This window comes from Salmo salar, chromosome ssa07 (genome assembly GCF_905237065.1).
Source record: "Salmo salar chromosome ssa07, Ssal_v3.1, whole genome shotgun sequence".
NCBI classification, from domain to species: Eukaryota; Metazoa; Chordata; class Actinopteri; order Salmoniformes; family Salmonidae; genus Salmo; species Salmo salar.
Genome location: NC_059448.1, coordinates 24,724,484 through 24,749,195, shown reverse-complemented (window position 1 = coordinate 24,749,195; position 24,712 = coordinate 24,724,484). Strand labels below are relative to the sequence as shown.

General features: G+C 45.2%; 1 protein-coding gene across 2 annotated transcripts; it reads right to left on the bottom strand.

The window, feature by feature from the left end:
* Positions 1–182: 182 nt before the first annotated feature.
* LOC106608865 (dual specificity testis-specific protein kinase 2) lies at positions 183–24,090 on the bottom strand. Of its 2 annotated transcripts, XM_014207046.2 has the most exons (10): positions 23,728–24,090; positions 21,532–21,837; positions 9,216–9,337; positions 8,381–8,429; positions 7,220–7,366; positions 5,864–5,946; positions 3,449–3,623; positions 3,083–3,169; positions 2,798–2,894; positions 183–2,300 (listed from the first exon to the last, which is right to left on the bottom strand). In XM_014207046.2, the coding sequence occupies exons 2-10, from the start codon at positions 21,742–21,744 to the stop codon at positions 1,924–1,926; spliced, it is 1,350 nt and encodes a 449-aa protein (XP_014062521.2). In that variant the 5' UTR covers positions 21,745–21,837; positions 23,728–24,090; the 3' UTR covers positions 183–1,923. The 2 variants fall into 2 exon arrangements, with proteins under 2 accessions (XP_014062521.2, XP_014062522.2); XM_014207047.2 differs by lacking the exons at positions 21,532–21,837; positions 23,728–24,090 and adding an exon at positions 10,811–12,249.
* Between the last annotated feature and the right edge of the window lie 622 nt (positions 24,091–24,712).

Here is a 24,712-nt window from a genome sequence, read left to right as displayed (position 1 = left end):
TATATATATAAACCTGCCATGGCTTATTCATGGCAGGTTTGGGCTTATTCATGGCAGGTTTGGGCTTATTCATGGCAGGTTTGGGCTTATTCATGGCAGGTTTGGGCTTATTCATGGCAGGTTTGGGCCGATAGTTGGCTAGAAATCCTGCAATCCAGCTACAGAAAAAGCAGACGCAGTCGTCCCATTCTATAGTTTTATTCAATGCCATTTTTAAATAATATGAATCTGTACATCTCTTTGACCATTCATTCGCAAATAAAAAAAAAAATTTAAAAAAAAATCATAAAATAAAAAACAACCTTAACGCAATTAAGTGCTTTGTCCCGGGGACCACGAGGGCCGTAAGAGAGATCACACCGCGAGATATCACTCAACAGAACAGTGGACGGATCACACACACACACAACCTTTCATTGCCTCTCCAGGTTGCACCATATAGCTTTGTAGCAGCCTGAACACAAGGCAAACTGCTGAGCCTTCGACCGTTCCAGTATCATACAGTATCAAACATCTAAATGATAACATTCATATTACACAACATTTCATAAGTAACACTATTCCATAACCTTCCTCATCGTAGCAACACCACCACCACCATTCAAAAATAGTACTTACAACTGTGACTGTCAGAAAAGGAGACATTGACCACAGCATAGAAGGACATCATAAAATACATATCCCATGGGATTGGTCCAATACCAAAGCCATGTTTAGCTTACATTTAAATATGGCTCTGACCAATACAGGTGCTGTCATGCTGAGGGAAAATATTGTCATTGCTTCTTTATTAAAATCAGTCAGTTTACCAGCTTTCCTACACTGTAGGGATCTGTGAGACCTCAGCTCACTCCCCTTATCAGTATAGCATGATACTGAATTATACAGTACAGCATTATCAATACCGCCTCAGTCCAGCAGAGGGCGTCCCACCACTCATAGACCACCAGCACAGCAGTGACTTCCAACCAGCAGCTATGTAACCATCTATATGTAAGAATGGAATGAAGTAGCCCATAGGCACTGATCCAAGGTCAGTTTCCAGTCTCTCCCTCCTAAGAAATAAGGTTAGAATAATGGGGTTGGGTAATCTGATCCTAGATCTGTGGTTAGGGTTTTCTTTGTCTCTATGTCCGAGCCACAGGCAGGGCTAGACCAGGGCCAGGCTCGGGGTTGGAAGGGGAGGACGGTATCCCTTTAGGCCCTTTATAGAGCAGCCCTCGGGTGACCCCAGTACTGTCCCCGTTCCTGTTCAGGTTCTTATAGGGGTTCCGGCGAGGGGGCGTGCGGAAACACAGAGAGGGGAACCGGAAACCCACCAGACAGCAACTGGGACACGAGATCATCTCCTCCTGCTCCAGAGAAGGACCAGAACCATTACCGGACCCGAACAGCGAGGGAGAGCCCCCAATGGGCCTACCAGGAGGTGAGTGGTTCCGGTTGGTGCCCCGCCATCCCAGAGGCCGACTAATGACCACCGTGGTGCTGTTGTTGTTGTCCATGTGGGGGGAGGGGAGGGGGGGCAGGCAGAGAGGACCATTGAAGACGGGGGGAACATTACCCCAGCCATTGGTGAATGTGGTGGAGGTGGGTGGGGAGGGTTTGGAATGAGGTGGAAGAGTAGGGAAAGAAGAGAGTGGAGGGAGAGTGCCATCTAGAGTGTCAGGGGAGCTGGTGCAATCCATCGGTTCCACTTCCTGGTCAGTTTCCTCTTCCTGTTCCTCGCTCATCTGGTCCAATGACAGCAGCTCTGGATCGAGAGGAAGCCCCGAGTCGTCGCCCGTGAGGCCCTCGTTGCGCTTCCTCCTCTCCACATCCTCCTCGTCTACGAACTCATTCGACTCAAAGGTAAATCTCTCTTTCACAATTCCCCGCTCCTCTCTCTCGTTCTCTACATTCCCCTCATCATTCTCAGTGGCTTGGTCAGTTGGCAATACCCCCGTTTTTTCTGTGGTATTGTCTTTGGTGGTGGGGGGCAGGAGATCCGGTGGGGGGGTGCAAGGAAGGGATAAGCAGCGTCTGTGGAGCCTTCCTCGGGGGGTACCCCCCTCCCTGTCTGAGGGCGAGGGGGGTGGTACAGGGTTTGGGTAAGGTGAACGTTAAAGAGATGACAGACTTGCTAGGCGTGTCGAACAGTTTGATCTTGCCTCCTTTTAGGTCCTCTCGCAGGGAGAATGGGTTGACACGGGTGGGAGGCGCCAGAGTGGGGAGCACGGCTGGAGGGAGCACGTCTGATTTGCTGCGGCAGAGGCGAGGGTCGCCGGGGAGACAGAGGAAGCGCCTCCGCAGTGGGCCGAGATCTAGAGACAGCGAGAGATTCAATAAGAATAATACATGGCTGGCAATCTGCTGAGACTGTAAGCCTGAGGAAAAACATACCACATACAAATCTTGGGAAAGGGGAAACCTAGTCAGTTTGACAACAAGGCGTTCAACTGAAATGTGTGTTCCGCATTTAACCCAACCCCTCTGAATCAGAAAGGTGCAGGGGGGCTGCCTTAAATCGACATCGTCGGTGCCCGGGGATTCGAACCTGCGACCTCTCAGTTACTGGTCCAACGCTCTTACCCGTCAAGCCATCTGCACACCCCTAATCGATCCATCTATCTGTATGAGCCTAGAGAGCAGAATATCCCCAGGATGCCACCCCATATAACCTGTCGCCTCAGCTCAATTCCAACAGTTTTAATGATGCCTGTCTGAATACACAGTGCTGATAGATATAGCATCTGCTGTTCGTAGAACCCCCCCCACACAGCCTAAGACCTCCCGGTGTTCTTTAACCGCCCCCACAAACCCTTTAGTGCAGCTTCGTCTTTCTGCGTCCTCTCGGTCTCTCTCCTCTCCAACTCCATTACAATCTCTGAGAACGATGGACGGCGCTTTGGATCCATCTGCGAGAGAGAGAGAGATGGACGGAGCGTTAGATGAGCGAAAGAGACAACAAAAAAAAAGAGTCAGTTCCTCAAAAGTCACATCACGCAGGAGAAGGAATAGAGGGGAAATGATAGCAGGAAACGAGCGAGAGAGAGAGAGAGAGAGAGAGAGAGAGAAAAGGTATAGGAGGATTTGTGTGTGTTACATTGCAGCAGGCGACAGCCAGGCTCAGGAAGGCAGGTGGACAGTCTCCCACCATGTGCTGGAACGTCTCGACGTCCAGACCAAAGTCCTACAGACAGACAGAGCATCACACATCTCCCTCAGTGAAACAGAGCCCTAGGGAGACGCAAAGTCACTAATTTGCACAATAGAATAGAGACAATGCTATCAGAGACTTCAATGAAAGTACTGCGACTTACTGCCCGAGAGGCTTTTATACTGCATTTACATACAATGGGCAGAAGAGGGAAACGTTTTAACAAAGTCTACACCACACAATAACATTGGGAATACTGATTGTGTGTGTGTGTGTGCAAGCGCGTGTGCATGTTGAGCGTGATGAACATACCTCTGTGCGTGGGAGGAAGTCAGGGTCAGCCTGTATCCTAGCGATGACCTCACACAAGACGATGCCGTACGCAAATACGTCCACCTTTTCGTTGTAGATCTCTCCTCGCAGCACTTCTGGTGCCATCCAGTAGGGGGAACCCACTACAGCCAAGGGCTGCTGGTCTGCCCCCTCACTGAGGACAGAGGAAGACAGGCATGGGGCATTAGTACAGGCGATGATGTCAAGGTTAGGATTGGGGGAGGGGAAGCTGATCCTAGACCTGTATCCTACCTAGGGGAAAGTTCCCCCCGGAGTCATTAATACAGGCACGACAGCTCACACAGAGAACAGCAAGTGAGAGAGTGAAAACAACAAGACTGGAGCTAGCAGCCAGTATCATCATGCTCTAGTTCATTAACAACCATATGGGGTAAAACTAATATATATATATATATATAAATATAAAATCTCTGTTCGGGTCGGGTAATAAAAAATATATATCTCTCTATCTATCTAGTGAGATGGAAATAGCAGATATATATATATATATATATATATATAATATATAAATAATATATCTGCTATTTCCATCTCACTGTAAACCATGATATTGCAGAAATAGATTGGGCTGGGAATTGCCAGGGACCTCACGATACGATCGCGATACTTTGGTGCCGACACGATATGTATTGCGTTTCTCACGATTCTATATGGATTGCGATTCGATAGTGCAATTCCACGTTCCAAACATATTGCTCCCCACATGTCTGCTTCAGAAAGACGAGAGAGCATGAGAAAACAAGTTTTGATCAGTCAGGGAAATACTTTTTTTTTTTTTTAAGTGCTGAAAACATTTTGTCTCAATTTTAAAAAAGGATGGAGAACAAGCTATAGGAAGAAAAATTCCGGCGTTACAGCAACAACTCTACCTACAGTAGCAAATGTTTACTAATCGATACCTGGAGTCAAATATCGATATAATACCTTCCCAAATTATTTTGCAAAATGTAACTATCAATTCATCATAGTAAGGGAAGTTATGGGAGCTGAGAGAGTGATAGAGAAGAGAGGAATGCAGACAGACATTCATAGCTCCCAGTGTAAACACCATTTGGGGATGTGGAAGAGGGAGGGAGGGAGAGTCGCCGGTCAGGCGGTGTTAGAGGACGGGAGGGAGAGAGGTAGAGAGGGAGAAAGAAAGAGGAGAGAGAAAAAGAGTGTGCTGGAATAGTTTAACCTTATTTGGAAAGCTTTCCTGAACACTCTCTCTCTCTCTCTCTCTCGGAGGCAGAGCTACACACACACACACACACACACACACACACACACACACACACACACACACACACGATATGTATAAAGGCAACAACAAAATACTCTGACAAGTGTATGCATGTTAATAAAACGCTGCAATAGAGGAAATTCAGTCGACACACAGCAAACATTCACTGGTGCCAAATACTAAACGTGTCCCACGTCAAATCAATGTACTCACACCTAAAAGCATGTACACAAGAACTTGTTGTGGGGAAGCGAAACAAAGCGCCTGTACATACGCAGAAACACAAGGTAAACACTGGGGTGACCGTAAGACAAACAGAGTGAGCGGAAACGGCACACACACACACGGTCTGTTTGACGCAACAGCTGCCTCCCGTCAGACACAGGATACAGACCCATTTACCACGGTAAAGAGGCCAGCAGGGTAAGAGTGTTTGAGCCAAGGTCAGTTTTGTGTTTTTAGCCCTAATAGTTCAGGTTAGGATTGAGGGAGAGTAAGATACTCCTGGATATGTACCTAGTATGAGCTATAGCTACCAGGACATTACCTCCTGTCATCAAGGAGAAGCTGAGAGGTTTAAAAAACGCTCGCTGGCAATCTGTGTTCAACGCAGGCTGAAGCGATTAATAAAATATGAGGCGTAAATGTCAGTGTCATAAAAAAAAAACGGGGGTTGGGTGTGAACGAACGCCGCTCCAAACATCCCTTCGCCGCTGAAACAGCGGCTTAAATCACACAGTTCGATGCAGCGGGTAAAACGCAACTTCTTCAGGTGAACGAGTCTCGCACTCTTTCGAAAATCGGACGGCGCTTTAGTTTATCTAAGGTCAGTGTTGTGTGTTTTTTTTCTGTACACATAATGGTTAGGATTGGGGAAGAGGATTCCGATCCTAACGGTAGAGCTGTGTCTACAATACTCCTGATGGAAACACAATAACACTAGAGCTAACATTACCATAAAACACTGGCTGAGTGAGTGAGTGAGTGAGTGAGTGAGTGAGTGAGTGAGTGAGTGAGTGAGTGAGTGAGTGAGTGAGAGAAAGGTAGAGAGAAAGGTAGAGAGAAAGGTAGAGAGAGAGGAAGCAGCCATTCAAGTGTGTTATCTAAATCAGTGCATGCTGATAGACGGATGATATATGGACTCAACTGACCTGTACTCCGGTATTTTCTCTGCCAGGCCTAAGTCCCCCACCACAGCCGTACACTGGCCACCCTCCCAACGCACCAGGCAGTTCTGCAGGACAGACAACCAGGAAGACAGCGGTCAAGGGTCCGTATTCACAAAGCGTCTCAGAATAGGATGATCTTGGATCGGGTCCCTACTATCCATATCATTTGATTCATTATGATCCAGAAGGCTAAAACGATCCTCGATCAGCACTCCTACTTAGATGCTTTATGAATATGGACCCTGGTAAATCCATTTATTATAATAGATAACTGTGTACTTGAGTATGCACAACTGCAGTTTATGGAGTGTGTATGTACGTGTGGCTTGCTGCGTGCCCAACAATGAGACAGCTTATAGGGAGGAGGTCTGAGACCTGGCAGTGTGATGCCAGGACAACAACCTCTCCCTCAATGTGCACAAGACAAACGAGCTGATCGTGGACTACAGGAAAAGGCGGGCCAAACAGTCCCCCATTCACATTGACGGGGCTGTAGTGGAGCGGGTCGAGAGTTTCAAGGTCCTTGGTGCCCACATCACCATCGAAATACACCAAGATAGTTATGAAGAGGGCACGACAACACCTTTCCCCCCTCAGGAGACTGAAAAGATTTGGCATGGGTCCCCAGATCCTCAAAAAGCTCTACAGCTGCACCATCGAGAGCATCCTGAACCGTTGCATCACCGCCTGGTATGGCAACTGCTCGGCATCTGACCTCAAGGCGCTAGAGGGTAGTGCATATGGCCCAGTACATCACTGGGGCCAAGCTTCCTGCCATCCAATTGTCAAAGACTCCAGTCACCCAAGTCAGACTGTTCTCTCTGCTACCGCACGGCAAGCGGTACCGGCGCATCAAGCCTAGAACCAAAAGGCTCCTTGACAGCTTCTACCCCCAAACCATAAGACTGCTGAACAATTAATCAATCAAATGTCCACCCGGACCATTTACATTGACACGCACCCCCTCCATTTGTTTTTACACTGCTGCTATACGCTGTCTATTATCTATGCATAGTCACTTTACCCCTACCTACATGTACAAATTACCTCGACTAACCTGTACCCCCGCACATTGACGGTACCAGTACCCCCTGTATATAGCCTTATTGTTATTTTGTGTTACTTTATATTATTTTTTACTTTAGTTTATTTAGTAAATATTTTCTTAACTCTTTCTTGAACTGCATTGTTGGTTAAGGGCTTGTTAGTAAGCAGTTCACAGTAAGGTCTACAGCGGTTGTATTTGGCGCATGTAACAAATAACATTTGATTTGAAGTATGTACAATTACCAGATGTGTGTGTGTTCCTACGTGTGTGTTTATATGCGTGCTTCCTACCTTGGAGGTGAGGTCTCTATGGAAGATGCCTTTGGTGTGGAGGTACTGCAGGCCCCTAGCGATGTCTAGAGACAGGCCCATCCTGACTGACCACGACAGATACCGGTCACTGTCCAGCAGCTGCTCCAGGTTACCCCCGTTGATGTACTGGAAGTAACCATGGCAACCACACTCAGCCAAGTGTCAATCAAATAACAGGTTCCCTTAACCTTTATTTATACAGGTTATTCTCAATTGAGATCAAATCTATTTTGGAAGAGAGATACAGGTCGCTGTATGGTAGCCATGACAATGGCACCCGTCAATCAAATGACTGCCTCTACTTCAGATTTTCCTCAGCCTAACCATAACAACCATTCAGAAGTAAACCGTCAGTGTTAAAGTATACTGAACAAAAATATAAACAGAACATGTAAAGTGTTGGTCCATTGTTTCATGAGCTGAAATAAAAGATCTCAGAAATGTTCCATACGCACAAAAAGCTTATTTCTCTCAAATGTTGTGCACAAATCTGTTTACATCCATTTTAGTGAGCATTTCTTCTTTGCCAAGATAATCCATCCACATGAGCAACGTGGCATATGAAGAAACTGATTAAACAGCATGGTCATTACACAGGTGCACCTTGTGCTGAGGACAATAAAAGGCCTCTCTAAAATGTGCAGTTTTGTCACACAACACAAATCCACAGATGTCTCAAGTTGAGGGAGTGTGCAATTGGCATGCTGGCTGCAGGAATGTCCACCAGAGCGGTTGCCAGAGAATGTTATGTTCTTTTCTCTACCATAAGCCGCCTCCAACGTCATTTTATAGAATTTGGCAGTACGTTCAACCGGCTTCACAACTGCAGATCACGTGTAACCACACCAGCCTAGGACCTTCACATCCAGCTTTTTCACATGCGGGATAGTCTGAGACGAGCCACCCGGACAGCTGACGAAACTGGAGTATTTCTGTCTGTAATAAAGCCCTTTTGTGGAGGAAAAAATATAATTCTGATTGGCTGGGCCTGGCTCCTCAGTGGGTGGGCTTGACTTCCTTATATGAACTGTAACTCAATAAAATCGTTGCGTTTATATTTTTGTTTAGTATAGTTCAATCTGTCCAGTGTTCTCTAGATCCTAGTCAGTCAGTCTACCAGAATTTAAAGAGACATCTTACCTCTGTCAATGCATGGAGTTGTCCCTCATTAACACACACCCCTACAAACCTGAGAGAGGAGAGAGGAAGACAATTAGAAAACATAAAAATGGGGTCATTAACAATAGCTAGGATAGATTTATTTGATCATTTAAAAACTCAATACAACCAAATGTGGATAATGCATTTACATTCAGAGGATGACAAAAAAAAGTCTAAACGCATTTCCATTGTGGTCCTCTTAAATAAATGGTTAAAAACTTAAACATACTAAGCCTCTATGCTACACAGTTGATCTAGCCTACTAGCCATACTTTGGTTACACAGATAACGCATAACATTAAAAAAAAAAGGACCACATTGCCATAGTCTAGAGCCCTCAAACTCAACTCTAGACCTCGAATCCAGTTCCACTAAATGTTTTCATTGTTCCCCTCTAAATCAGGAACTGATTCACACCTGGGACACCAGGTGTGTGCAATTAATGATCAGGTAAAACAGAAAACCAGCAGGCTCCGGAGCTTGTAGGGGAAGAATTGAGTACCCCTGGGTTAGAGCACTACATCTACATCATTTAGCAGACGCTCTTATCCAGAGCGACTTAACACTACATGCAGACATGAAGAAAAAAAAACATGCTTTGAGTTGCTATGGTAGTTTGTTCCACTCAACAGCGCCGGTATATAAAAAGGTGTTACCAGATAGACTCTTCAATTTCAAAAACAGGTAATATGAGTCTCTCATTTACAATGTGTTATAACTGCATGGTTCAAATGTGTATACTGAGGATTTGCCCTGTTGACTAAAGCTTTCATATGGAAAGCAAGTGTGTGTTTTAAAAAAAAGACAGACAGACCGGAGTATGTTGGGGTGAGAGAGGCGGTTCATCAGCTGGACCTCCCTCAGCATGTTCGCTCTGTTACTGGCCATGGTGTTCATCTTCAGAGCCATCACCTGGCCACTGATACGGTGCTGCACCTGCACAGAGACAGGAGGGGAGAGCCATCACTAGGGTCAGTCCTCGGATGATAGACAGATGATATGACACACAGTTATGGTCGATACACCATTGGACATCGGGCAGCAGAGACCGTACTTACGAGAAGTGAAAATGTGAACTCGTAAATTGGATCTTCGGTTCCCAGTTCTAGTATGCATTTCCACCCAACTGTTCTAGTGTCTTGGCCTGTGTTCTAGAGTCAGGACTATATGGTTCTACTCTGGCGGTCACCATGGTGATGGGTTGTCTTATCCCCTATATATATGTTAGTGAGTTCTGAGTGGCTTTGACTCCTGCCCGTCTAACTAATAAACCATAGACAGCCACTAAGTACTCTAACAGTCCACAAAAACAATCCACTTAGTACTGTGAGTGTTACTGTCATGTTTGTCAGTATGTGGGAATTTGTGTGTTACATTTGGTAGTGCGAGTGCCTGAGCGAAAGAGAGCGCGCGCAAGACAGCGAGTGTTCATCAAAGAGACTAAGGGGGTCTGCATGCTTCCCGGCTGAAACATTTCGGAAGAGTTTGTGCATATTATGACAGCATTTTAGTCTTCAGTAAGGTTTTTTTCCCCGGTTGTTCGGAGCACATTTTTTTCTTGAGGCAAGATTTTAAAAAATAAAAAAATCGGTAGCCGAAGTCTACGCCCCTTCGTCGGTGATTGATCAACAGTAGGGATTATTCAACTAAATCTGTCATTCAACCAGAGACGACTCGTTTTCCTGCAACTAAAAAAATAATAATTCAGAAATACTACACCAAACTTAGATGTAAAATTGCGCGACTAAGATCTCAAAAACGTCAACTTAATTACAGGTGAGTTTTTGGATGAAGTGTATCCTGACCACAGCGTCTCAAAATGGACAAACCATACTATTGCCGCTTTTTTCAAGAGAAGGTATTTTAAGGGAGGTTGCGAGCACACTGGTTCGGGTCGCTTAGCAGAGTTCGGCATGCGGACGCCTTTACCCACACACGTGTGTCGCCAGTGTTTCATGTTAATGTCATCTCCAGTGTTATTGTGTTTCCGTGTTATTGTGTTTCCATCAGGAGTGTGAGCCTTAAGACTTGCGGCAAGCAGAATCAACAACCTCTGCATCATTCAAGACTGTTGCTTTGTGAGAAGGTGTTAACGTTCACAGTTAGCCGTTATGTAAATGCCAGCTGAATAGTACCCAGGGCCTTTGCTTTGGCCCAAAGTGAGAGCAGATCCGCCAGAGCCATGGCCCAGTGAGACACGGGTGCCGGCCCGCGTAGATGGAAACAGAAAAGTCTGAGCCTTTTGGGTAAAACCCGGAGCTAAATCACAAGTGAAAATGCTGCAAGAGTATGGCGACATCATCAATGTGACAGTGGCCTGGATAGGAGCTGGCCAGCAGACCAGACAGACAGAAAAACAAAACGCACATCAGGCCTCTTAATTAAAGGCTGCAGTAATACCATACTTACAGTATGCGGTCAACGAGAGTCAATGGTCACAGCGGATCACTTTTGTCAAGACGTTGGCCGCTCACGCCTTTCAAAGCGTGTTGCATTATGGGGATAAAAAGTGTCCGACTGGCGACTAATGCCAAATGCATGAACTTTACAAAAATCATGTGATCCAAGGTCATGCAGTTTTTAATGACGTTGCCTTCAAGTCGCTGCGGGTGCTTCCTCACCAACTGTATTGTGGGAGGCACTATTCGTCAACAAATTAGGGTGTTTTTGTTTGACCCACACAAACATGGGCCGAAGACTTGACGAACTGAAGTGATTCTGAAACTACAGGGGATACACATTAAAGTGACGAGACCTCTAACCAATTAATTATTGTACACACGTTATGCTTTCAGTTTGTGTGTGATATCGGGGTATAGAGCAGTTATTTGACGCTTATACGGAAGAAAATGATAAAAACAAACGGCAGCCATGTTGATCGGAGCCTTGCTGTCGGGAAAACCACTAGTGTCCGACTTTCGGCTGTCAGAGATGCAGAACTGCTCCCCCGACTTCAGGTTTACTGCGTGAACACACCCAATCTCGAGTCGGTCCATCCGCTGCAGTCTATCCCCCAGGCAGACCGAGACAGATAAAGAGGGAGTGAAAGGACTAGAGAGACTGAAGAACACACTTTCTCCCTCCCACACACACACACACACTTTCACTCCTACTCTGGTGGCTCGCACACACTTACAGTAAGAGCTATGCATTGTACAATGAAGATTAGCTCTATGGTTTATTCCCCCCATCTGATTTATAACGTCTCTACAGGATTTAACTACATCAGTAGATTTACAGGCCAGTAGAACAGGGCAGTGGCTCCCACACACACACACAAAATTACGCAGACATGAGCCAACTGCTGAACCAGCAGAACTGAATTAGGTAGGGCTGTACGGTCTGTCTACGCTATCCGTTTCATCCCATCCTCATGTAGAATTTCAGCTCAAATAAACAAGTGCTCAGTAATCATGTTTTATAGGAATGTGTCCAGGGGCCACAAGCTAAACTAGGAGTACCATGGCAACGTGGTGTGAGAGTCTACCTCAGGTGTGTGTGTGTCAGAGCGCCATAATCACAGGCACACCGTGAGCAGGTGTGATATCAGCATTCCGGTGACAGGAACACGGAGACGCCCAATAAATCTGACTCAGACACACTTGCATGCGAAGTGCTGGTATTTAGCAGATAAAAGGTCTGGGGCATCAGTGGACATGTGCAGGGCTGTCTTGTCATTGGCTGATGAGAGGGTCTGAGTTATGGTGACCTCTAGTCACACTGGAGAGAAACAGAGACCAAGAGAGAAAAATGTGGCTGAACAGAGAGCATTTAGAAATGACCTACATGCATACGCTCTTTTTGGTTCTGTTGACTAAAAGCTTTATTTTCTTGGTGACTTAGAGATGTTTTTTTTTTATTTAACTAGGCAAGTCAGTTAAGAACAAATTCTTATTTACAATGACTTCCTACCCTGGCCAAACCCTGACAACGCTGGGCCAATTGTGCGCCGCCCTATGGTACTCCCAATCACGGCCGGTTGTGATACAGCCTGGAATCGAACCAGGGTCTGTAATGACGCCCCTAGCACTGAGAAGCGGTGCCGTAGACTGCTGCGCTACTCGGGAGCCCAGGGGATACACGTGGGGCTGCTAGCTAAGAACAGGTCCATCATAACAGGCAGGGAGGTCCTGACTGACTGTCTTCCTGTGGAGCCTCAAAATAGAACATGATCCAGTGTCTAGACTCTCTAGATCAGGACATGATACACATATACACTCCTTACCTACCGTGTGTTAAACCATTTAGTGTGTTACACAACATCAGTACTGAGTGTCGCAAATTGTGTATACACACAAAAACATACACCCTACAACTCCTGTCTCTAATGCTATGACAGCCCTGCACCTCTCTCGCTCTGTGTCTGTGGTAGGCCTGGCAGGAACAAGTAAGAGCACGCAGCTCCAGGACATCAAAAGAAGCTCTCCCCCCCCCGCTTTATTGTAAAAAAAAATAATAAAAAACATCCCACTGCTCCTCCACCCTTCCCCACCTCTCTCTGGGCTTACTACCAGTCCCGGTCCCCCTACACAGTCACACCTCCACAACTACCTGGACCACATCGTAGCAAAGCATTTCGCAACGGAAAACAAAAAACAACCATTTCTTGTTGGCCAAGTCCAGGTAGTCACTCCCTCATCCCTCCCCCCCCTGTTTTGGAGCCAAATTAACACATCCCTGGCCTGTTAACTTACCTACTGTACTGCTGAGGGAGGGGCCAGAGAGCTGAGGGAGGGGCCAGAGAGCTGAGGGAGGGGTGTAGCAGGTATAACAAGCTCTTTACACACTACATAACATTTGGGGACACGGGACTTGTAAACACACACACACAAAGAAAATGTCAATAACGGCCAAGTATTCTGATCAAAAATAAAACAACTATTTCATGGATTTTACTGAGTCAGTTCATAAGGAAGTCAGTCAATTCCAATAAATTCATTACACAGGAGTGATGGTTGCTGATAATGGACCTCTGTACGCCTATGTAGATATTCCATAAAAAAATCTGCCGTTTCCAGCTACAATAGTCATTTACAACATTAACAATGTCTACACTGTATTTCTGATCATTTTGAAGTTATTTTAAAATGGACAAAAAAGTAGATTTTCAAAAACAAGGACTTTTTTTTTGTATTAAGAGACCAAACTTTTGAATGGTAGTGTATGTGCTACATGCATTTAAACCACACCAAGTATGTTGTAATAGGAATTTTAATGTTTGTGCTTTTCTGATAACTCATTTGTGTTCAATTTATGTGCTGTTCAATAAACCAATTTCTGTGTTCATGCAAGTGGCTGACTGAACAAATCCTCACTATCAGTAGCTGCAATTTGGCAGTACGCCCAGACCTTGTTTTGAGAACGAAAGATATCGCAGTTTCAAGGTCTCAGCTTAGAGAGAAGAAGCCTAGTGAGGTATTGGTCTGTCACATGTTATGAACCAGTATTGGTCGGTCACATGAATGAAACAAAACTGTAATAATTAATTAATGCTAAATCATGCAATATAACTTGTCTGTGTATAGCCGTATATAAGACAACTGCTGGGTCTGCCCAAGCAGAACTCCTGATTGACATGTGTACTATGGTGCATTGAGTTGGTTCGAACCTCTCCAGCACGATGATAATATACAATGATTCATTTAAGATCAATTTTAAGTGACCCTGTGTAAGAATTTCCACGACAATGTTACATGCATTTCAATTACCAAGCATGTGTGTAACCGATGTGAAATGGCTAGCTAGTTAGCGGTGGTGCGCGCTAATAGCGTTTCAATCGGGTGACGTCACTCGCTCTGAGACCTGAAGTGGTTGTTCCCCTTGCTCTGCAAGGGCCGCGGCCTTTGTGGCGCGATGGGTAACGACGCTTCGTGGGGTGTCAGTTGTTGATGTGTACAGAAGGGTCCCTGGTTCAAGCCCAGGTTGGGCGAGGAGAGGGACGGAAGCTATACTGTTACATGTGCACATGCATTTCAATTAACAAGCATGCGCACATGCATTTCAATTACCAAGCATGTTCGCCTCTCCTGAGTCCGTAGGGAAGTTGCAACGATGGGACAAGACTAACTACCAACTGGATATGAAATTTGGGCGAAAAAGGGGTAAAAGTACAACAACGTGTTTAAATACCAATTATGGGCACGTGAATATAGTCTATAACGACATGTGAGCTCATGTGGAAACAAAAAGGGAATAGACAGACAGACAGCCCCAGACAGACATCTTGATTGACAGGAGAGCAAGTCCTGACTGGAAAGGAAAGGTTAAGAGGCGAGAGACAATGAAGCAGGGAAAGTGCTGTGCTAGCCAAGCCCCTGAATGGGAGCTTCAAGTCAAAACTGGTAGTGGCAGCCCATACCACCCCTCCTCCAACAGTCTCCTCCTCCTCCTCCTCCTCTCCTAACCCCGCCACCTCCCAGTCTTCTCCACCTCCCCCCTTCCTTCTAATCGCAGATCCTCAGCCAATAAACACAGACTTACTGACTTTTAATGCTCACTTACTGTAACAGATCACAAACACGAGTGACAGTCGATGGATCGGTGTGGGTGTGTGTGCGCACTGTGTGTGAGTGCTTGCATGCATGACTGCGCGTGCGTAAAAGTCAGTTTACGGAGTAGTTCCTCAGTATTGTTGTTGCGCTTTTCCAAAAGGGTAGACTTTCCAGAAGCTGTCTATTCTCTTCTGACAGACCTCTGTTCAGCTCAGACAACAGGACCCTCGAGGAGAGCATTGCCCATCACCGCTTAATCCAGGCTGTCACACACACACACACACACACACACACACACACACATCTCCTCTGTGCAAATGCAGCAGTGATTTTAACCAGACTGACAGACCTAGCATCATCATTCTCCTCCTGCGTAGAAAGAACGTGTGAGTGAGAGGGACAGGAGAGAAAGAGAGACTCAGCAAGAAGCTACAAACACACACACCATCACACACAGAAACCACCACTCGGCAGGCTTGCAAAGAGACTGATGCAATATAATAAATAGGCCAGTATATTGATATGAATGAACTCTAACACAATCATGTTGTAGATCAATCTGTGGTGGTAAATGAAAAGCAGAGTTCAATTTTAAATACACTACATGACCAAAGGTATGTGGACACCTGCTCGTCAAACATCTCATTCCAAAATCACCTAGATGTTGGAACGTTGCGGGGACTTGCGTCCATTCAGCCACAAGGCATTAGTGAGGTTAGGCACTGATGTTGGACGATTAGGCCTGGCTCACAGTCGGGGTTCCAATTCATCACAAAGGTATTTGATGGGGTTGAGGTCATGGTTCTGTGCAGGACAGTCAAGTTCTTCCACACCGATCTCAACAAACCATTTCTGTATGGACCTCCCTTTGCGCACGGAGGCATTGTCATGCTGAAACAGGAAAAGGGCCTTCCCCAAACTGTTGCCACAAAGTTGGAAGCACAGAATCGTCTAGAATGTCATTGTATGCTGTTCCCTTCACTGGAACTAAGGGGCCTAGCCTGAACCTTGAAACAAAGCCCCATACCGTTATTCCTCCTCCACCAAACTGCCAGATGGTGAAGAGTGATTCATCACTCTAGAGAATGCGTTTCCACTGCTCCAGAGTCCAATGGCGGCGAGCTTTACACCATGCCAGCCGATGCTTGGCATTGCGCATTGTGATCCTAGGCTTGTTTGACGCTGCCTGGCCATGGAAACCCATTTCATGAAGCTCCCGATGAACAGTTATTGTGCTGACGTTGCTTCCAGAGGCAGTTTGGAACTCGGTAGTGAGTGTTGCAACCGAGGACAGATGATTATTGTGCGATACGCACTTCAGCACTCGGCGGTCTCATTCTGTGAGCTTGTGTGGCCTACCACTTCACAGCTGAGCCGTTGTTGCTCATAGACAGTTCCACTTCATAATAACAGCACTTACAGTTGACCGGGGCAGCTCTAGCAGGGCAGAAATTTGACGAACTGACATGTTGGAAGGTGCCATCCTATGACGGTGCCACATTGAAAGTCACTGAGCACTTCATTAAGGCCATTCCACTGCCAATGTTGGTCTATGGAGATTGAAATTGGTGTGGCTGAAATAGCCGAATCCACTAATTTGAAAGGGTGCCAACATACTTTTGTATATAGTGTATATCTTTTTTTTTTTTTACTATCTGATTATGTTGACATTTGAAGCATTTAGCTATGGAAAACGTCAGCTGGGTTTTTGCTAGAACGACATGCAAAGTGTGAACACACATCGACACAACACTGTTTTGTGAATGTTGTTGACAGCAGTGTGGGGCTCTTGCCGTCACTGTTTCCACCTGGTGTCAAAAGCAGCTGGCAGCAGCTTGGTACTGACACACAGACTAGTTATGCCTACTGTTCACCAACGGTCCTCATTACACCCCACATACACAGCTGTCTGATTTACCATTTGTCATGTGTATATTTTCCTATGACTAGAAAATCGTTAACATGGAGTGCCTTGGTTTTTCCTGTTTGACTCGGAGTTACTCTTCATATTTTTTTTTGTTCTTTTAGTTTGGTTTATTTCATTTTTGATCGCAGTATGAAGTATGAACTGGGAACTGCATGTTGTCATCTTCCACTCTCCTGGGGTGTATTCACTAGGAACCAAACGCAAGAAAACAGGACGAAACGGAGAGGGACCTGTCTGAATTTGCACAATAGAAACGCTTTCGTTGCAAAACATTTTGCTACGGTTTGCATTAATGAATACACCCCCCCGCCGCCGACTGCGTATGCCCTAAAGGTGTTCGCATGCTTCTCATCGGAAACAGTTTGTGCATATATTATGACAACATTATGATGTTTCAGTTAGCCGAATTTCAGTAGCCGAAGTCCACACCCCTTTGTCGGTCATTGGTCAACAATAGGGATTATTCAATTAAGTGCCTGTTTTCATTAAATGATAGATGACTGGTTTTAATGAGAAAAAAATTCACTTGCGAAATACTGCATCAAACATCTTAGATGTAAAATTGCCCAACTAAGATCTCCTCGGCACAAACGTCAAAATTAAAATGACATTTCTTGAGTCATCTTAGAATTAATCTGACTAGTTTGAGAAAGCGTATATTGGCTACGGTGACAAACAGCATTTTTTTCCCTCGAAGGCCTTTTAGTATGCGAGCACACTCGTTAGGTTCACCTAGGTGAGTTTGGCTAGGTGCCAGCCGAACAGAAGCTTGTGGAAGCCTTTAGTGTCAATTAGTGCTCGTCATTAGGGTGATGACTCATTGACCGAGTGACTTTTCGCCACATGACTCAGAACTAGCTCCATCAGTCACAGATCTGATGCCTGATGGCGCCGAAGGAGATGGCTGCCGTTTTACAGGCTCCTAACCAATTGTTCTATTGTGTGTGTCAATCTGCTGTGCTTTATCTTGGCCAGGTCGCAGTTGTAAATGAGAACTTGTTCTCAACTAGCCTACCTGGTTAAATAAAGGTGAAGAAAAAAAAGAGGAAGGCCCTAAACAATGTCCCAAAAATTCCAGCCACCCTAGTCATAGACTGTTCCCTCTGCTACCGCACGCCAAACGGTACCGAAGCGGCAAGTCTAGGTCCAAAAGTCTTGAGCTTCTACCCCCAAGCCATAAGACTCCTGAACAGCTAACCCCCCCGCACATGGACACTCTACCGATACCCCCTGTATATAGCCTCATTACTGTTATTTTATTTTTGCTCTTATTTAAAAAAATGTTTTATTGTTTACTTCAGTTTATTTTGTAAATACTTTAACACTTATTTTTTCTTAACTGCATTGTTGGTTAAGGGCTTGTAAGCAAGCATTTCACTGTAAAGGCTACACCTATTCAGCGCATGTGACAAATACATTGATTTTGATTTGATTCCACTAATGACAAACTCCAACCCCAGCATTACCTCAACCATAGGAAGTTTTGGGGAGGACGGGGCTGGTGTTAATGGCTGGAACGGAATCAGTGGAACGGTATCAAATACATTCGCTCTGTTTCAGCCATTATTATGAGCCGTCCTCTCCTCAGCAGCCTCCACTGATCAACTCGACACTACAACAACTTACTTTAAATCGCTCCATACATGTACCTTCATATTCCCTCCTCCTACTTATATGTATTATCCTCTCTCTAGGGGCCTCCCGAGTGGCGCAGCGGTGCTTGAGGCATCACTACAGACCCGGGTTCGATCCCAGGCGGTGTCACAGCCGGCCCGTGACCGGGAGACTCCTTGTGGCGGGCCGGGTACCTGCAAGCTGACGTCAGTCACCAGCTGTACGGTGTTTCCTCCGACATATCGGTGCGGCTGGCTTCCGGGTTAAGCGAGCAGTGCCAAGAAGCAGTGCAGCTTGGCGAGGTCGTGTTTCAGAGGACGCATGGCTCTCGACCGTCGCCTCTCCCAGGTCCGTAGGGGAGTTGTAGCGATGGGACAAGACTAACTACAAATTGGATATCACGAAATTGGGGAGAAAACTGGGGTAAAAGTACAAAAACAAAAACATTTATCCTCCCTCTACCAATCTTCTATTCCCATCATCCCTTCATCTTTCAATCTCCATTCTGTCATCCTTGAGAAGGACAGGTTTGACACCTAAGGTAGGTCTGTGCTCCTTCCCATAGAATTAGAATAACTAGAACGGAACATTCTAGTTGTGTTTCAGATCTGAAGAGGGGGAAAAAACCGCATTCCTTCCTGCCTCTACAGGAAGTAACACTTACAGTACTGCAGGCAGGTCTAGGGAGCGCGCTCTCGCACTTCTCTGAAAAGTATTAAAGAAAAAAAAGACACAAAGCAGCACCTGAAGGATTTGTCTTGACACGCGCACCCCTCCTCGTCTTGCACAATGGCAGTGCGGAGAAATACGTCTGCCTGCCTGCCTGCCTGAGTGCCATGAGGAAAGCATTAATTGAGCCGGAGAGTGTGAGAGAGCAAGAGTGTAACACTAGAGATGGCAGGATGCCAAGTGTCTGTGGAGCTCCATTTATATTTAATTATTAAGAGCCAATGCTTCAGTGTGTGTGTGTGTGTGTGTGTGTGTGTGTGTATGTGTGTGACTGAGCAAAAAAACTCCTGGTCCCTATATAACGCAGCATCTCTGTGGTCTAAAGCAGATGTCGAAGGACAGAGTGGGAGAGAAGCTAATTTACGGTATGTAATACAGAGTTGCGAGGTAAAGCTGGGCTATATGGACAAAAATGTATATTGCGATAAATTGCCAGATAATGATAAATAGAACGATATATTTATAACAATGTTCACCACAGTTTTTTTTTTATTATCCTTGAACTACAACTAGTAGTTTGATTTTTGTAGCCATCAACTGTCCCATTAACAATCACCCATATTAGCAAACTTATTTCATTTCAAACTTGACATTTCTCTAGTATAGGCTACTTATCCTAATGAATGATGTCAGCAAAATGCCTGCGATAAGAGATCAGTATGGTCGGTGTCGATCATTTTCAGTTTATCTTCACACATCTATTGCAAGGCTCATTTATGCCTCTATTATGGTCATGTCATCTGAACTTTACAACAGCTAGATAGGAACTCGGATTTTTAATCACTGCAGTAATACGTTTGCATTTATACGCAGTTATCAAAGGGCAGATAACTCAAATCAAGAGAGGCATCTTCACAGCCAGCACCTACAAAGACCAAATCATTTGCATGCCAACTGCCCATCCAAAGTGCACTGTGGGACAGTTGTGTAACTATGCTCCTATTATAAAGAGAGGTCAAGGAAAACCCCTGGTCCAACGTTATGAAAAAAACGTAGATGTTTTTGTTGTCACATACACTGGATAAGTGCAGTAAAATGCGTTTCACAGAGTCAGCCATAGTAGTGCAGTGCCCCAGGAGCAAATTAGAGTGACGTGCCTTGCTCAAGGGAACTCGAACCATCAAACTTTCGGTTATTGGCCCAACGCTCTAACCAATAGGCTACCTGAACATTATAAGGCTCAGTGAAACAGGAGAGGAACCAGGAATATGGTTAGTCCGTGACTGTGTCCCAGATAGCACTCTTTTCCCTACGTAGTGCACTAACCTGGTCAAAAGTAGTACACTGTGGAGAGAACAGGGTGCCATTTGGGGTTCAGCCTGCATTTGGGATGCAGGCCAGGCTGAACCCCATTGACTTCCTCTCATGTTGTTTAGACAGAGTAAGGTTACCATCTACCTCTGCATGTGCAGTAGACCTACCATCCAGGAACAGGTATAATTTTCACACCAACACACGCCGTTCCCTTCCCTGTAATGTGGGCTATAGGTTTGGGGTCAATTCCATTTCAATCCAAATTTTCCTAATTGAAAAGCATGGAAGAGAATTGGAAATTCAGCTTTTCACCGTCACTGGGTTCTGGTGGGGGTCGATGTGGTGCTGTGGTCACTAGTGGCTAAATAATCTCCCCTGTTATGATCCATCATCATCAGCACTGTATGCGCAGTATATGGGCCTCCTTCCAAAGAGGCCCATATACTAAAGCCTCCTTCGTACACACAACCCCACAAGGGTATAGGCCAATAGAGAGTATAGTAAAGGCCAACTAATCACTTGCCTACAAAAACACCTGGCGTCAGGTAACATCAATGGTCATTCATGTTTCATGCTCAGTGTCAATGATGACCTCACCAGGGATGCTCAGATGTCCAAAGGCTATCCTATCCCACACTGTTTAGCACTAAGCCTAGACCTCCTTAAACAAGTTGAACTACTTTGGACCAATATTCACAAAGCATTTCCGAATAAAGGTTCTGAATAAGAAATAAGGATATGAGTCCAGGATTTGGGAGCCTTCTGTCTAGGCCTATAGCTAATCATATTCATTATGATTTGTAAGTGAAAACTGATCATAGATAAGCTCTCCTTTTATTTTATTTAACTAGGCAAGTCAGTTAAGAACAAATTCTTATTTTCAATGGCGGCCTAGGAACAGTGGGTTAACTGCCTTGTTCAGGGGCAGAACGACAGATTTTTACCTTGTCAGCTCGGGGATTCGATCTTGTAACCTTTCGGTTACAAGTCCAACGCTCTAACCACTAGGCTACCTGCCGCCCCACTTTGCCGCCCCACCCCTACTTTGAGACGCTTTGTGAATAGAATACAGGACAGGCCCTGATCTTCAAACTCTTACATGTAATTTACCTTACCTTGAACACTTCTGAGAAGAAGCCCGAGCCAATCTTCTCGCAGATGAAGTCATCTATACGGGCCAGGCTTGACACGGCGCTGCGTAGAGCCCGGTAGGACGAGGGCCTGATCCGGTTCGGCCCGTGGACGAGTGGCTCCGCTGCCTCCTGGTCCCGGTCCATCTCGACCCGCTCCATCTCAGTTATCCCAGGATGTGGAGGGGGGCGGGACATGCACGCAGTTCAAAATCCAACACTGTTTACATTTCCCATGTCCTCCGCAGAAGCGAGAGGATCCGGTAAAACGGATGAGCTTCACACTGGATACTGAGTATCAGAACGAGGGAGAAACAGATTAATTCACAATCGAAGCACCCTCGATCTCTAAAGCTAACAGAAAACAGCTGTCTGTCTTCAAGTTTGTGTATTTCTTCTTTTAGAAACTAAAGCCTACACAACTTCCATCAATCCTGCCGCATCCGACATCGCTTGTGCGCGGTGTTTGATTCCGTCATGCTGTAAAGATATAGGCAGGCTATCCACCCCCTTCTCTCTCCCTCAGTAAAATTCAGTTTCCTCCGGTCTGCTTATGCAGTGGAAAGGGCACCCATTTTCTACCAATCGAAACCCGGTTTCACGTGCGCATAGCCGCAGGAAGATGTTTGGGGAGGCTATAGACGGCTATAGAGTAGCACAGTATGAGTCATAATACCCATAAAACCTAGCGTTCAAACAAGGGAATAGTTCCAATCATTTTCCCACTATTTTTCCTATAGGGGATTTTAGAAACACTTAAAATAAGGGCTGTGTTTTGTGTAGGCTTACCATGGCGTGACGTTTTGGTAACTGTAAATCTCTCTAGGACAAGGTGACTTATTAATATAGTCACCTGTATTTACCCCCCAAAAATGAAGCGCTAATTAGCTGCTAATGTGGCTATTATAAAGAACTATAAATGCCATGATCTAGATGAAACTGATGAAGAGGAATAGTGAAGAATCTCTGGATTAACTAGCTAATGTTAGCTAAATGTAGTAATTAATAAATTGGCACAATACCTATTAGCAAAAGTGTCAGCTAGAGATGAAGTGCAGGAGCTTGCAGGGATTTGTAGTATTGCATGATGTCTACTTTAACGCTAATTAGCATTTTCAAAACAGAGTAAATAGAGGCAACTTTATTGATAAGTCACCTTGTTCTAGAGAGGTTTACATGGTTATCAAAACATCACTCCAGATTAAGCCTACACGAAACAGTCCTTATTTTAAGTGTTTATAATATCCCCTATTGGAAAAATGAATGGTGGAAAAACAATTGGAACCATTTCCCTGTTAGACCGCTAGGTTTTATGCGTATTAGGACATGCCCACTGTGGGGCTCTATATGGTCAGCTAGTACAGGACTAGTAAAGGCCCTGTGCACTATTTTTGTGAAAAATACCAACTACAAAAATAATAATTGCCTGCACTACAGAGGGCTATATCGGTCTGCTAATACAGGAAAAGGCCCAGTGCATTACTTTTGTGGGAAAAAATGTTCTCTCTCTATATATAATGACTTTTTCAGGGGGTGCTGCAGCATCCTCAGCACCCCCATTTCCCGCGGCTATGCCCGTGCGTATTGTTTAATGACTCTGGTCTCTGCTTCTCCCTGACAGAAGGAAGCCACTAGGCTGTAAAATAGAAAAGAGGCCGTTTACCGTGGTTCGCCGCTGTTATTTGTGTAGCCTACTTATCCGTGGCTGGTCTGTCCTGATACAGGTCATAAACGCAGCGAGATATCGCCGCTTCATTGTAGAACAGAATTTGCACACACAGAGCTGCTATTTTCAAATGGATCTTGATTGATCATTCAATAGAAACAAGACTACCGGTCTGCATAAACAAACAGGCAAATGCTCAGGTTGAAAACAACCGGTGGACGGACGAAGAGAGCTTCTGTGGGCACGTTTGATGCTTTCGGTAGGCAAAGTGAGAGAGTAGCGCATTTGTGACAGACTTTATTCGACCACTGTCAGCTTGACTGCAGGTCATCAAATATAAATGCAGAGCTGGGCTTAGTTTTTGGATTCGTCTGTCACTACTCTCCCACACAACTAAATATGCACAGAAATATAGCATATGCCTACACTATTTCAAAGTGGAAAATAATGGCAAAAAAACGCTATAGGGCGGAATCATGCATGCATAACTGCACTAAAACATTGATGCGACTTACATGCCCTTGATCAAATCTACAGGTAGCCTAGCCAACGGTGTCCTCTGCCTCTCGCGCCCTGACCCGACTGTGGTATTGGATTACGGTGCCTTCTTTTTCTCTAATTAATCAGCCTTGTCTACCGTCCCGCTCCTGCACGGTCCCCCGTTTCAAGTCCCGTTGCCTCTGTTTGTCGTGGGTCTGCTCTGCAGTGCACTGAGAAAACAGTGCGACTTTTAGTGTCGCTTCTTATTGGCGAAAAAGCAGTTGGGCGGGTCCACGCGTCATCACGGTCATCACCTTCAAAAACTTCACCTGCAGCTGCTTTCAAACTAACAACAATGTTCACCTATCTCAGAAACTCAATGTAAACACACATATCACGCATAGTCTACCTGCAGTAACCTAAGTGCAACTCGACATAGCCTCACCAGACACCTATTTATAACATGTTCCTCAGTTGACTGTGAACATCACAGACTGGTCTCATAGACTAAACGTAACATAGTAAATGTAGATCTGGGATACTGAAATGACTGTGATATAGTGCATTTGTAATGTATTCATACCCCTGGACTTTTTCCACATTGTTACTTTACAGCCTTATTCTAAAATAGATACAATAATTTTTTCCTCTTATCAATCTACACAAAATACCCCATAATGACAAAGCAAAAACAGGCATTTAGACAAAACAGAAATAAGTATTTAGATCCTTTGCTATGAGATTCAAAATAAATTGAGCTCAGGTGCATCCTGTTTCCATTGATCATCATTGAGACGTTTCGACAACTTGATTGGAGTCAACCTGTGGTAAATTCAATTGATAGGACATGATTTGCAAAGGCACACACCTGTCTATATAAGGTCCCACAGTTGACAGTGCATGACAGAGCAAAAACCAAGCCATGAGGTCGAAGAAATTGTCCGTAAAGCCCTGAGACAGGATTGTGTCAAGGCACAGATCTGGGGAAGGATACCAAAACATTTCTGCAGAATTTAAGGT